The 15,255-nt window shown below is 44.1% G+C and overlaps 2 protein-coding genes and 1 pseudogene across 2 annotated transcripts in view; 1 reads left to right on the forward strand and 2 right to left on the reverse strand.

Annotated features, from left to right (window-relative positions):
- LOC117044872 overlaps window positions 1-15,255 on the forward strand; it is a 934,741-nt pseudogene that overhangs the window by 89,872 nt on the left and 829,614 nt on the right.
- LOC117044920 (zinc finger protein 135-like) lies at window positions 1,007-13,344 on the reverse strand (the record flags this gene model as incomplete). The annotated part of the gene is made up of 3 exons (XM_033145718.1): window positions 1,007-1,484; window positions 1,569-2,523; window positions 13,012-13,344. Coding segments are annotated over 3 exons (1,395 nt in total), but the record flags the coding sequence as incomplete, so codon positions are not given.
- LOC117045002 (zinc finger protein 721-like) overlaps window positions 11,268-15,255 on the reverse strand; it is a 32,495-nt gene continuing 28,507 nt past the window's right edge. Inside the window, exons 5-6 of the mRNA XM_033145795.1 lie at window positions 13,994-14,077; window positions 11,268-11,356 (exon numbers count right to left, since the gene is read on the reverse strand). Coding sequence (XP_033001686.1) covers window positions 11,268-11,356; window positions 13,994-14,077 — 173 coding nt within the window. The remainder of the gene's footprint in view (window positions 11,357-13,993; window positions 14,078-15,255) is intronic.

Raw genomic sequence — 15,255 nt, forward strand, 5'->3', positions numbered from 1 at the left:
AGGCTAAACATACCCAGCTCCCTAACCCGTTCCTCATAAGGCATCGTTTCCAGGCCTTGGACCATTTTGGTTGCCCTCTTCTGGACACGTTCCAGCTTGTCAGTATCCTTCTTGAACTGTGGTGCCCAGAACTGGACACAGTATTCCAGGTGAGGTCTGACCAGAGCAGAATATAGTGGTATTATTACTTCCCTTGATCTAGATGCTATACTCCTATTGATGCAGCCCAGAATTGCATTGGCTTTTTTAGCTGCTGCATCACACTGTTGACTCATGTCAAGTTTATGGTCTACCAAGACTCCGAGATCCTTTTCACATGTACTGCTCTCAAGCCAGGTGTCACCCATCCTGTATTTGTGCCTTTCATTTTTTTTTTTATTTTTTTTTTGCCCAAGTGTAGTACTTTGCATTTCCCTTGAAGGCTTGCCAGGATCTGGAATCCTTGTTAGCACGCGAGCTTTACGAGATGCTAGTTTCTCACACTGCCTCCTTCATTCCTTTTCAGATCCTTTGCCAAGATTCTCGCCTGTTCAACTGGTCAAGTGGGCTTAGTTCTCGCACAGTTCATTCCTCACATGTTTCCAGCCTGGCTCTGCATAACTTTTGCATGAACTTTTTACCTTAATTGAACTGTAAGCTACATCAGAGGGAATGTTTCTCGTTTTACACCCTTTTGTTTTACAGGCTTGGATATCATTTGCACTCAAATTGGGGGTTCAAAATGAATTCTCATCGACACCGCCTACAAAATCAAGATGCACTATTTCCACAGCAGTCCCCTGATCAAAAGTTTGTAACTCCATCCAAAAAAGAAAAAAGAAAGAGAGAGATTTCTCTGGCTTGACTTGTTTTTGAGAAAGCCATGCTTTCAGCCTGTATGTTTATGTTGTGAACCACCGTGAAATCTTCAGAAGAAGGGTACATAAATTTTTTAAATGATAATAATAATAATAATAATAATGACGATATTGACAAGCTGGAACATGGGACATGAAGGCGACCAAGATGGTTTTATTTTATTTATGCATTTATTTGATTTCTATAGCGCCCTATAGTAGGGGTGCCAACTTGAATAAAATATAGAAGGGGTTTATTAAGCCCCACCTCGGTTAAAAAGTCACATGATGTGCTGCATGCATGCCATTTGAATGGCAATTCCTAGGAACTGGGGGGTGACGCCCTCAAATATTTTATGGGAGGGCAAAGACCCCTCACCCTCTAAGAGTTGGTTCCTATTCCCTACACCCAGAGGTCTCAGGATGGTTACAACATAAAATCATAATATGAAAAGACAAAACACAGAGCCCATTACCTGTAACCCCCGACCTCACCACCACATTCAAAAGAGCAATAGATGTTAATCAGCCAAGGGCCTGGTTAAAGAGGTGAGTTTTTCCCTAGCGCCGAAAGCTGTATAATGAAGATTTTTCCACCCTTGGTATGAATTCTTTGATGGGAACTGAGTTTGGAGCTGTTACTGAAGCCTCTTCCTCATTCCAAGCAGTGATAGGGTTTCTCCCCTGTATGAATTATTCGATGGGAAGTGAAACTGTCCTTCTTACTGAAGCTCTTTCCACATTCCACACACCGATAGGGTTTCTCCCCTGTGTGAATTCTCTGATGGGAAGTCAGATTGGAGTTCGTATTGAAGCTTTTCCCACATTCCACACACAGATAGGGTTTCTCCCCTGTATGAATTCTTTGATGGGAAGTGAGACTCTGGCTGTGACTAAAGCTCTTTCCACATTCCACGCACTGATAGGGTTTCTCCCCTGTATGAATTATTTGGTGGGAAGTGAGATGGGAGCTCTGACTGAAGCTCTTTCCACATTCCACACACTGATAGGGTTTCTCCCCTGTATGAATTCTCTGATGGGAAGTGAGATTGCCGCTCTGGCTGAAGCTCTTTCCACATTCCACACACTGGTACGGTTTCTCCCCTGTATGAATCCTTTGATGGGAAGTGAGATGGAAGCTGTGACTGAAGCTCTTTCCACATTCCACACACTGATAGGGTTTCTCCCCTGTATGAATTCTTTGATGGGAAGTGAGATGGGAGCTCTGACTGAAGCTCTTTCCACATTCCACACACTGATAGGGTTTCTCCCCTGTATGAATTATTTGGTGGCAAGTGAGATTGGTCTTTTGACTGAAGCCCATTCCACATTCCACACACCAATAGGATTTCTCCCCTGTATGAATTCTCTGATGGGAAGTCAGATTGGAGCTCGTATTGAAGCTTTTCCCACATTCCACACACTGATAGGGTTTCTCCCCTGTATGAATTCTTTGATGGGAAGTGAGACTCTGGCTGTGACTAAAGCTCTTTCCACAGTCAAAGCACTGATAGGGTTTCTCCCCTGTATGAATTATTTGGTGGGAAGTGAGATTGGCCTTTTGATTGAAGCTCTTTCCACATTCCACACACTGATAGGGTTTCGCCCCTGTATGAATTCTCTGGTGCCTAGTGATTTTACAGCTGTTCCTGAAGCTCTTTCCACATTCCTCACACTGATAGAGTTTCTTCCCAATGGGATTTATTTTATGGGAAGTTGAATAGGAACTTTTTCTACATTCAAGATATTTATACGGCTTCTCCATTGTGGGGATTTTGTCATGGTTTCCCTTGTTCTTAATTTCCAGTCCATCATTATCTATAATGAAGAGAAATGGATTAGAGTCTCAGGGAGAAATTAATGAAGAATACTTGTTAATAATGGTAATAGAGGAATAACACAAGTTGGTTAGATGGATGGTTTTGCTGAAGTGTTGGGTGCATTAATTAATGGGGATCAACTGACATCCTTAGGGGAACCTATGATTTGAAAAGCCTGGATCTTCTCTCAAATGGATTTTGTTTGGCTCCATCATGGTATCCCCTCCATTTCCAACGTCAGTCTTCTCTTTGGGCAACCAAAGACTGACGGGAGGAAAAACAAAAACTGAAAACCTGACAGAAGCTACTTCAACTTCCCTAACAACTCTGAAGTTTATAGTTAAATGGCCTGGGGAGTTCAGACCAGGCTGATCCTTGTTTAATAAGCTGCAAATGGTGGAAGAACATTCACAGAAAAAACAGTAATTTACTGTTCAAGGTTTTTTTTGGGAGGGGGGGGTATTGTAATACCCATGTTGTAGGGCAGTGTTTTTCAACCACTGTTCCGCGGCACACTAGTGTGCCGCGAGATGTTGCCTGATGTGCCGTGGGAAAAATTGTGTTTATTTGATTCCTATTCAAGAGAATTACTTTATATATAGTCAATATAGGTACAGAGTTAAATTTTTTAACATTTTCTAATGCTGGTGTGCCTCGTGATTTTTTTCATGAAACAAGTGTGCCCTTGCCCAAAAAAGGTTGAAAAACACTGTTGTAGGGGGCACTGTTGAGTTTTGTGAAAATATGAGGTTCGTCACATATGGAGTTTGGAATTTAAAAACAGATATGACAATCCCACTGGGAGCCTTACCAAGAAAGGCCAACATCCTACGATTCTCTTCCATGACGTCCTGATACAGAGCTCTTTGGTCAGGATCCAGCAACGCCCACTCCTCGTCCATGAAACGAACAGCGACATCTTCAAAGCACACTGGACCCTGAAAGAAAAAGGGAAATGTCCTCCTCTGAGACAACACTGTTGTTCATCACCACTCCTTGAGCTATGAAATTGCTCCATCCCTTGGCTTCTGTCCCCACATCACAGCTTGCCCTGACCTGATCTGGTTCCACAGCCGCTGTTTCCATTCTGTCCCCATAAAAAGATGGCTCAGGAGGTCTTGCCGGCATCTTTCTGTCACCTGCAAGAGGAAAAAGGTAAGGGGGAGGCCCAGAGTACTTGCTTCTCTCACAGGTGAAACAGGGCATCTCTAACTACAGATGGGCCTGTGAGAAAGCCTTACCTGCTGAGTGCATTTGGACGTTTGTGCCCATTTCATATGTTTGTTGTGCAAAAATACATCTCCCCTCCTCTGGGCTCTTGGCCCCAACAATCACCCCCAATAAAATATGAAAAGAACCCACAGATGAGTTGGAAAACCTATAGAATGAGACTAAAGGGAGAAAAAACTCCTCCCTCCTTACCCAGCTGCCTCTGTCTGGTGTCCAACGGAGGCCTCTCTGCCTCAGAAGAAATCTGGCCCTTTTCTGCTAAGAGATCCTTTCCCTGAAAAATAAACAAGGGTTCAAAACAGAGAATGGGGAGAAATATTTTTTAAAAATGAATGCCAGGGTCAACAGCTTTAAGGGTGTCAGATCTCATTCAATGGATGCCTTCCCGAGGAAAAAAACAAGCCATCAGTAGAGCATTATGGGATGTTCTCCGTTCTGTTTGGAGGCCTTGGGAGTATCCAGAGGAAAGTCTCTCTCACCTGCTTTCTCTCCTCCGCCTGACTCAGGAGGAAACCTTCGGCCAGGGCCACCGCCTGGGAACTGGTCTCCGCTCCGCAGTCCCTCAACCAGCTCTCCATCTCTGGAGGAAGGACAGCCAGGAACTGCTCCAAGATCACCAGGTCCAGCATCTCAGCTTTTGTGCACCTTTCCGGCTTCAGCCACTGATGGTCAAGGTGGTAGAGTCGGCTGCAAATCTCTCGGGGTCCTTTGGCCTCCTGGCAGCAGAACTGCCTCAACTGCCGGCTCTGCACCTCTGAGCAGAGGGTGTCCTCCTCAACCAAGATCTTCTGCACAGAGTTTTCCCAGAATCCCCCACTGCTCTCAGTTTGGTTAGCATGGCCTCTTCCTGCTTCAGGGCCAGCTGAGTCTTGCTCATCCATCTGTGCTCTCAGGAAACCTCTGAGAGATTGGAAGGAATCCTTTGGTCTTCTGCCAAGTTTTGTCTGTCTTAAGGAGAGGCACTAGCAAATCCTACAAAACAAATATATTGTTCTGTTACAAAAGTTGTATAATATCAGGAGAAGAAAAAGGTTTCCTGAGGTGGCATGGATGAGTCTTGGAGGGAACCAAGGCTGGACTGCACCACAGCCCAAACCATTATGTTTAGGTGATTCCACCTAAACATTAGGAAGAACTTCCTGACAGTGAGAGCTGTTGGACAGTGGAATTTGCTGCCAAGGAGTGTGGTGGAGTCTCCTTCTTTGGAGGTCTTTAAGCGGAGGATTGACAGCCACCCGTCAGGAATGCTTTGATGGTGTTTCCTGCTTGGCAGGGGGTTGGACTGGATGGCCCTTGGGGTCTCTTCCAACTCTAGGATTCCATGAGCTATCTTTTTATTGATTGATTGATTGATTTTGATTTCTATAATGCATTATATTTTAAAGAGAAATCTCAAAGCGGTTTACATCATATTAAATCTGTGGGGATGATTAGGGAGGCAGGAGAGGATATAGTATTTAATGATATCCTTCCTAACTTGCGCTAGCAAGTTCCATAATCTACCAGAGTTCCAAACATTCCCTTTTTTAAATTTACACAGCAATCAGCTAGTTGCTGATTCATCTGAGTCTTAGTATTAAAGATTCCTTCCTGGCAAAATCCCTTCTAATCCCTCTTAAAAAGAATAAAGACAAGAATCTGATTAACGTTAATATAAAAGTCACAGATTCATTCAGGTTCACAGAGATATCCCTCAAGGCAGGTGTAGGTTACATAACAACTAGGACTATTCCATAAAGAAGTTAGTCCCAAGTGACTGTGGCGAAACAGTCACTCCTCCAAACACACAGCAACATGCAAAATGGAGAAGACACACTGATCAGAACAAGGAGGTTGTGTGCCCCTCCATGCTAGTACAGTGGTACCTCAGGTTACATACTTTTCAGGTTACAGACGCTTCAGGTTACAGACTCCGCTAACCAAGAAATAACGCTTCAGGTTAAGAACTTTGCTTCAGGATAAGAACAGAAATCGTGCTCTGGTGGTGCAGTGGCAGCGGGAGGTCCCATTAGCTAAAGTGGTGCTTCAGGTTAGGATCAGTTTCAGGTTAAGAACGGACCTCCGGAACAAATTAAGTACTTAACCTGAGGTACCACTGTACAACACAACACACCTTCTTGAAGTCAAATGCAGTGGAAGTCTGTCCCAGCTCAGGAGGAAACAGGAAGTCTTCTCCTGAGTGGGACAAAACATCCCCTGACATGTCCACTCTATGAATGTTGTACTTGACTGCAGTTTCACATCCCACAAAATCAGTAAAACAGAAATAACACAATCTGAAGAAAGTCAAATATATAGTCTATAGTGAAAGTAACATAACAGATAACAAATATTATCTTAAAGATTTCAAAATAAAACATTACAAAAAGGTCATCAACAAAGGAGGTCATCCAGGACAGGTGGAAAGGGCCCTTTTAAAAAGGAGAAGAGGAGCAGGAGGAGGAGGAGGAGGAAGCAGCCTCTAGCCCTCCTAGAAGATTGCAATGCAAAATATGGAGGCATTTCTGTGAAGTGAATCAGCCTTTTGGTTCCTATCTTCCAGTAAATGGAAACTGAAGGGATTTCTGTGAGGTGACTAAGCCTGGTTTCTGCATCCTTCCAGTCAATGCATGAAGTCAGAACTGACTGTATATTGTGAAAAATGGGTGCCTGGCTCTCGTTGGGGTCCTCACCCGGGGGTCCTCAGGAGTTGCTCCCCCCCACCCCCCCCACCCCTGCTTCTGTCTCTTTTTCTTGCACTTGGACTCTCTGCCGCTCTCAAGACAGACTCCTGGGGTGGGGTCCCTTTTTCTTTGCTCTGAGGGCCAGGTATGTATCTGATTAACCCCCTGAGGGCCAAGTGGGCGGGGCCAAAGATCTCCCTTGAAGCTTAGGGTGAAGAGCAGAAAATTTATTATTCTATTAGATATCTTAACACACACACAGCCACTGATGCCAAGGTCCCTGGAGGCTCAGTGAGTAGCAGCGCCCATTTCCGGCTGGTTTTCCAGCAACAATCCCTTTGGGACAGAGAGGATGTGGTCCTGGGATGCCCTGCTCTGGGTGCGAGGGGATTGCTGCAGTGGCCTCCGTGTGGAGCTGCCCTTGGAGACACTGGGAAACTGGTTTGCAATGCAGCAGCCAGACTATGGGCTGGGATCCAGACTCTCTTTATTCCTGCCCTTTCTCTCCCCCCTTTCCTTCCTTCCTCCTCCAGCTTTGGAAAACCCTTTGCACACGTTTCCTCTGTTGTGCAATGACGCTGAGCGACCTCACACGGAGTTAAAAGTACTTTGTTTGTAGAATGGAGATTTCGTGGGATCCATTTGGGATCCTGTGATCTCCCGGGAGGAGAGCGTTGCAGACCTGGCCCCTCCCTGGCAGGCCCCTCTCTCTCCTCCCCCTGCATGAGCAGACCAGGCCCCCCCCCAGGCTGGCCCCCTCCCCTGCTGCAGCCCTGGGACCCCCACCGCCTCCCCACTCACCAGATCCCAGGAGGGGACAGCCAGGCAGCCCTGGCAGGAGAGGGAGGGGCCTGGGCTCTGGAGGACCTGGCCTCCTCTCTCTTGCTTCCTGTCCTCTCTAGGAAGGCAGCTCGGTTCCCTTTAACCCTTGCAAAGCCGAGTCCGCCCAGCTCAGCCCTCTACACATTTTTCGACGATGTAAAATCGGACAATGGAATTATTATTATTTTTTATTTTTAAACATAGAGTGTCGTGGTCTGGAGACACCCACTGTCACCAGGGAGCTGGCCTTGATTGCCACCAGGCGATCGGCGCTGACCTGTGGCTGTGACACGGATCACTCCCTGGGGGCGAGCAGGATCCGTGTTTCAATTTTATGCAAGCATCCCATTCCAATTTCACCACTGCTTTTTTTGGGGGGGGGGGCGCAATCTGTGGGACGATCAATTGAAAGGTTTCAGCTCTCATAAACTATTTTTTTTTAAAGTTACAAGTAGGTAGCCGTTTGGGTGTGCCGTAGTCAAAACAATTCTAGTCAAAACAAGAATTTCCTTTTTCAGTTTTTACAAATATCATTTACATTCAAATATAATCAATTCTGTACATATATAGGATTCCCTCAGTCCTTGGACCTACCCCCCCCCCCCGCATCTTACAATAGTTATCCAATTTTTGTTTCTATCCAATTTTAACTATAAAATAGTTATATTACAAGTGATATATCAATCCTGCTAATGTTTTAAAATGTTTACATTGTTCTTCAAGGTAATTAATAATTTCCCCCATTCCTTATTGAATTTCTTGTCTTCTTGATTTCTGTTTCTTTTGGGGATGTTTAGGGAGGCAGGAGAGGATATATTATTTAATTTCTTTAATAATTTTTTTAAAGATTTCCTTGATTTACAAAGGTAATGCAATGACTCTCTCGTATTTTTCCAAATCGGTCTTTGTTGTTCAGAAATTAGGAAGAAAAGGGGGAGAGAGGTGGGTGGGATGGGGAGATGGGTGGGGTAGTGTGAGGATGTTTCTGTTTTACTTAATATGTGTAGGGTTTTGTGTCAGCGTTGTCTGTTCAGGTTCTCTGTTGTTTGCTTGTGCTCCTTTGGTGGTGAGAGAGGTCGGGATTGGTGTGGGGTGTGATTGTTCATTTGTGGTTGGCTGGGTGATCTTTGGTCTCCTGTGTGAGTGGGGTGGGTGGGTGTTTTTGATCAGGCCAGCCATATTGATTTGTATGCTGTCGGTAGATTTTTGTCATTGTCTTGTTGGGCTGTTTGTGTGATGAAGGGGGACCATACCGGGGTGAAGGTGTCTTCTTCTGTTTGTCCCCGTATCAGTTTCAGCTTACTGGTTAGTTTTTCTAGCAGGGCTGTTTCCCATACTACTTGGTACCATTGGTCCATGTTTACTCCTGACAGGTCTTTCCAGTGTCTGGCTATGATGTTTCTGGCTGCTGAGAGTAGATGGGTTATGAGTTCTTTGTGGTGTACGTGGGCATTATTGTCTTGGAAGATGTTTAGTAAGACCAATTCTGGGGTGATTTCTAGCACTTCCTTGGTTATCTTGCATATTTCTCGTGTGGTTGTTGTCCAGAATGGTTGGATTTTGGGGCACTCCCACCACAGGATATATTACTTAATGATATCCTTCCTAACTTGAGTTATCAAGTTCTATATCTTAGCAGAGTTCCAGACATCCCCCTTTTTAAATTTCACAGCAGTTAGCTTATGACTGGCTTCTCTGAGCCTCACTATTTAAGATTCTTGGTTAGATCGCTTCTAATCCCTCTTAAAAAGAATAGACACGAGAATCTGATTATAAGTCAATATAAATGTAGTTTACTCACAGATTGATTCAGGTTCACAGTTAGATCCCTTAAGGCAGACTTAGGTTACACAAGTATATAGCTATATGAACTGTCCCATAAGGGAGTTAGTCCCAAGTGACTGCGACTGAGCACTCACTTCTCCTCGTAATCTGGGGAACTGGGTTCGCATCTCCGCTCCTCCACATGCAGCTGCTGGGCGACCTTGGGCTAGTCACACTTCTCAGAAGTCTCTCAGCCCCACTCACCTTACAGAGTGTTTGTTGTGGGGGGAGGAATGGAAAGGAGAATGTGAGCCGCTTGGAGACTCCTTCAAGTAGTTAAAAGTCGGATATCAAATCCAAACTCTTCTTCTTCTAACATACAGAAAGACAGAAATGGAAAAGAAGAGCAGAAAAATGGAGGAACATCTGCTCCTCTGCCCAAAAGAAGCAACACCCACTTCAAGTCACATGCAGTGGAAGTTTGTCCCAGCTCAGGGGGGAAAGAGGAAATTTTCTCCTGAGTGGAACAAAATATCCCCTCACATCTCCACAGTAGGAATGTTGTACTTGACTGCTATAAAATTCACATCCCCCATTTCTTCCAGTCATTTTTTCCATTTCGTCAGCTCTCATGAACTCTTGATGAGGATGCTAGCGGCAGCCAGAACCTCCATTGGTCCAAAATAGAAAATAGAAAATCTTATTTATTTCAGTTATTCCATTTCTATTCCACCTTTTTCTCCCCAAGGTCAGCCAAGGGAGCTTCATGACTGGGTGGGGCTTTGAACCTGGTCTCCTAGGTCATAGAGTCCAACACCCAAATCTCTACCCAGCACTGAAAACCTTACATGATTTCCAGATTTCACTTTGATGTAGAAATATGTGGACTTCAGCATTAGCTGAAAAAATAATTTATATTTTAAGAACAAGGAAACAGTGGGTCACTTAGAGGAGAAGATGGTGAAATGCGAACAGGGGACAGAGAAAGGGCAGAACTCTTCAATGCCTTCTTTGCCTCAGTCTTCTCCCAAAAAAGAAAACAATGCGCGACCTGAAGAATATGGAGCAGATGATTCAGCAGGGGAAACACAGCCCAACTAGTACAAGAATACTTGGCTAGTTTAGATGTATTCAGGTCTCCAGGGCCAGATGAACTACATCCAAGAGTATTAAAAAAACTGGCAGAGGTGATTTCAGAACCACTGGCAGTAATCTTTGAGAATTCCTGGAGAACAGGCGAAGTGCCAGCAGACTGGAGGAGGGCAAATGTTGTCCCTATTTTCAAAAAGGGGGAAAGAGAGGACCCAAACAATTACTGCCCAATTACTTACCAGGAAAGATTCTAGAGCAGATCATTAAGCAAACGGTCTGTGAGCACCTAGAAAGGAACGCTGTGATCACTAAAAGTCAGCATGGGTTTCTGAAAAATAAGTCCTGTCAGACCAATCTGATCTCATTTTTTGACAGAATTACAAGCCTGGTAGATGAAGGGAACGCTGTGGATGTAGCCTATCTTGATTTCAACAAGGCCTTTGACAAGGTGCCCCATGATATTCTTGTAAAGAAGCTGGTAATTCAAGCTTGAGAGCCCAAGTCAAGTAGTTCAGACGTTCCATCTGGGCAGTGTTGCCAAAATTAATAAACTGTGCAGGTTGCTGAGCTGACATGGCTTCTGCTCCTTGCTGCACCGGGTCTGCTTCTTCGGTATGCGGCCTCACCACTGGACTTTCAGTCCCCTTGAGGTCCTCACTGACAGCACCTGATCCTCCAGCTGTAGCAATTCACCATCCATAAGATCCTGGGCGCCATAACCTGACGCGCAGCGGGAATTAATGACACAGAGTTCTTCACTGAAGTAATAAAATCTTCACTAAGTTTAAAATAAACTTCCTCATAATATAGTTCCAAAAGGAACAGCAAACTTATTCGACCTGCTAAAACTGTTGAAGCCTGACTGTTAATGGTCAAGTCATTTTGGGCCACGTGACTCACTTACCTTAAATGTAGCAACCATTTTGTCTCAGACACAGAGTCTGTGTCAGTATAGAGCAGAGTCTGTATTCAGTATGCGTTCTCTTAAAACGTTTTGGAACTATGTTATGAAGTTTATTTTAAACTTAGTAAAGATTTTATTACTTCAATGAAGAACTCTGCGCTATTAATTCCCGCTGCCCGTTATCTGCTCTGCTGTGCTTTTGCGCTGTTGTCTCCCCGTCTGTTGCTGAAGAAGAGAGAGGACGTCATTATGATCCGTTTGGTGTCAATCCAAATGTGATGAGCATCCCCTCAGTTCCTTCATCCAAGTCATTTATAAAGATGTTGAACAATGACAGGCCCAGAACAAAACCCTGCAGTACCCCTCTTATCACTTTCCCCCAGGATGAGGAGGAACCATGAAGGAGTCCTCTTTGGGTTCGGTCAGTCAAATCCACCTACCTCATTCACCCACATTTTACCAGCTTCCTCACAGAAATATCACAGAGGACTTTCTGAAAAGCCTTGCTGAAATCGAAATGCACTATTTCCACAGCAGACCCCTGTTCAACAAAGTTTGTAACTCCATCCAAAAAAAGGAGAGGAGAGATTCTTCTGGTTTTACTTGGTTTGAGAAAGCCATGCTTTCAACCTGTATGTTTATGTTGTGATATCTTCAGAGGAAGGGCACATAAATTTTAAAAATGATATTAAATAAGGATATCGACAAGTCAGAACATGTGCAAAGGAAGGCGATTTCTGTATTTATTCCATTTATAAAACACCCGACGCATTGGCGCCGACTTGAATAAAATATTGGGGGGGGGCACAATCAATCCCATGATGCATCCACACCATTTGAATGGCAATGCCTTTAATGGCAGCGACTTCTTTTAAAAAGCAATATTTTGAGCCTGTAGTTCAATTTCCCAGCAGCTCCCCTTGCCCCGGAGAACACTTCTAGCATTTCATCTCCTCTACCTGTGACATTGTTCAGCAGTGGGAAAAATGACCTCTTCACACCAGATGTCCATTTGGTGTGGCCCTTTCCAGGTTTGTCTTTCATTTGTTCTCCTATGTGTGTTGTCAGTAGAAGCCACAATTCTGTGGGTACTCTAGGTGGTGCAGAACGCACCTAGAAATTCCCTAGAGGTTGAAGTGCCGATCAAACTTCAGTTTTGCGATCTATAAATTCCAATTAGCAGTACCAGGGGTGGTTCAGATTCTGGGGCAGTGCTTTCGGCCAGCAGAGGGTGTCACAGGGAAAGCCTACTTCCCCTTTAAAGAAAACTTGGGTCTCCAGCTGTTTTTTGGACTACAACTCCCATCATCCCTAGCTAGCAGGACCAATGGGGAGGGATGATGGGAACTGTAGTCCGGGAGCCGCTGGGGACCCAAGGATGGGAAACCCTGTTTTAAAACAACTTTTGCATTTGGCCTGCAAAGATGGGACCTGTCCACGTTTGTATTTTCTTGTATCATGTTTTCCTCATGACCTTTGTGCGTTTATTTTTTTATTTTTAAGAGGGCAAATTGAAAGAGAAGTTGTATGGGAAGTTGCAGAAGAATGAAAGGTTGTGTTTGGAAAAAAACACCCCAAAACCTTGGGGGGCCTCCTCAAATATTTAATGGGGGCAGAGACCCATAGGCCTTTAAGAGTTAGCCCCTATTCCCTATACCCACAGGTCTTAGGACGGTTACAAATAAAAACACAATATAAAAACACAAAACATCACATTTTAAAAGGGCATTAGATGTCAATCAGCCAAAGGTCTGCTGCAGATTTGCCTGGCTCCTAAAGCTATATATTGGTTTTTCCAACCTCTGTATGGATTCTTTTATGGGAAGTCAGTTTGGTGCTATCAATGAAGCTCTTTCCACATTCCACAATCCACATTCCACATGAATTGTATGAATTCTTTGATGGAAAATGAGAGAGGAGCTCCTACTGAAGCTCTTTCCACACTCCACACACTGATGGGGTTTCTCGCCTGTATGAATTCTCTGATGGGAAGTGAGAAGGGAGCTCTGAGTGAAGCACTTTCCACATTCGAAGCACTGATAGGGTTTCTCCCTTGTATGAATTCTCTGATGGGAAGTGAGCTTGTCCTTTCTCCTGAAGCTCTTTCCACATTCCACACACTGATACGGTTTCTCCCCTGTATGAATTCTCTGATGGGAAGTGAGCGTGTCCTTTTTCCTGAAGCTCTTTCCACATTCCACACACTGATATGGTTTCTCCCCGTATGAATTCTCTGATGGGAAGTGAGATGGGAGCCATGACTGAAGCTCTTTCCACATTCCACACACTGATAGGGTTTCTCCCCTGTATGAATTCTTTGATGGGAAGTGAGATTGAAGCTCGTACTGAAGCTCTTTCCACATTCCACACACTGATGGCGTTTCTCCCCTATATGAATTCTTTGATGGGAAGTGAGATGGGAGCTCTGAGTGAAGCACATTCCACATTTGAAGCACTGATAGGGTTTCTCCCTTGTATGAATTCTCTGATGTGAACTGAGCTTGTCCTTTCTCCTGAAGCTCTTTCCACATTCCACACACTGATAGGGTTTCTCCCCTGTATGAATTCTCTGATGGGAAGTGAGCGTGTCCTTTTTCCTGAAGCTCTTTCCACATTCCACACACTGATATGGTTTCTCCCCTGTATGAATTCTCTGATGGGAAGTGAGATGGGAGCCATGACTGAAGCTCTTTCCACATTCCACACACTGATAGGGTTTCTCCTCTGTATGAATTCTTTGATGGGAAGTGAGAGTGGAGATCGTACTGAAGCTCTTTCCACATTCCATGCACTGATAGAGTTTCTTTCCAATGAGATTTTGCTGATGGGAAGTGGAATGGGAGCTCTGACTGCAGCTTTCACCACACTCCAATTTTGTAATTGGCTTCTCCTCTCTGGGGATTTTGTTGTGGCCACCTTTGTTCTCGATTTCCGATTCATCACAATCTGCAATGGAGACAAAAAGGGATTAGAGGCTCAGGAACAAATGGAGAAGAACTGAAAGGAATTGGGCGTGTATTCATTACCTGTGTTGTTTGTCATTAACCAACATATTTATTATTAGATTCTGATGGGTTGTTGAATGTTGCTTAGTTTGATATACAGTAGTGGTCAAAATTGTAGAAGCCTTTTGGGGGAGAGTGTATTTCAGAGGTTTGATGGCTCATAACACCACTTCTTTTGGAGTAATATCATAAAATTATATATCAGTGGAAAGATAATTTAATCAATAATGCAATTCAACAAAGTTTGTTCAATTACCCGTATTCTATCAAACGTTATAGCCAAATAACCAGAAAAAGGAAGCACAACTTCCTTAGGTTGACTTTTGACAGTGTGTTATGATTGCTATCAGGTTGGTTGGTTTTTTGTGTTCTTTCATTTAGTGAGGTTGTAAATCATAATAAAATTATAGAAATGGCACAAAGAGGTGACTGGTCACCCAGAAAGCAATGTAAAATAGTATTATTAAGTGAACAAGGCTACAGTTATGAAGAAATTAGAAGAGAGATTGGGGAAAACTTAACCAAAGCTGGCATTTCTATATTTTTGAAGATGTATAAGGAGACTCAGTCACTCCAAAATCAGACTGGAAAAGGCAGGAAAAGGTGTACAAAGGCAAGTGACGATCGAAGAATGGAGAGACTGTCCCTACATGACAGAAGAAAATCATCTGGGTGTATACAAGATGACATGGTGCAATGCAATGTGAAGTTGAGTGCATTACACCGACCGTGAAACACCCAGATGGTGTGATGATCTGGGGTTGTATGGCACCAAAAGGTGTGGACAGAATTTGCGTCATTAATGAGGATGTAAATGCTCCAAAATGCATGAATGAAATACTTGAGCCCAAACTGAAGCGTTCCGCAGGTGATCTTTTCCCAGAAACTGAAGCATACACACACACACACACACACACACACACACACCATTTCAACAGGATTCAGCTCCATGTCATGTTACTGCTGTGTGCAAAAGGTGCTTTCAAGATAATCCCATTCCACTGCTGGAATGGCCCCTGAGAATTGCCCAAACTTTAACCCAATCGGAAATCTATGGAGCTGACTAAAGAAACTTGTTTGTCAGAAGCAACCCTGCAATAAAGCCCAGTTAACAGAGGC

Source organism: Lacerta agilis, chromosome 4 (assembly GCF_009819535.1).
Source record: "Lacerta agilis isolate rLacAgi1 chromosome 4, rLacAgi1.pri, whole genome shotgun sequence".
Classification (NCBI taxonomy): Eukaryota; Metazoa; Chordata; class Lepidosauria; order Squamata; family Lacertidae; genus Lacerta; species Lacerta agilis.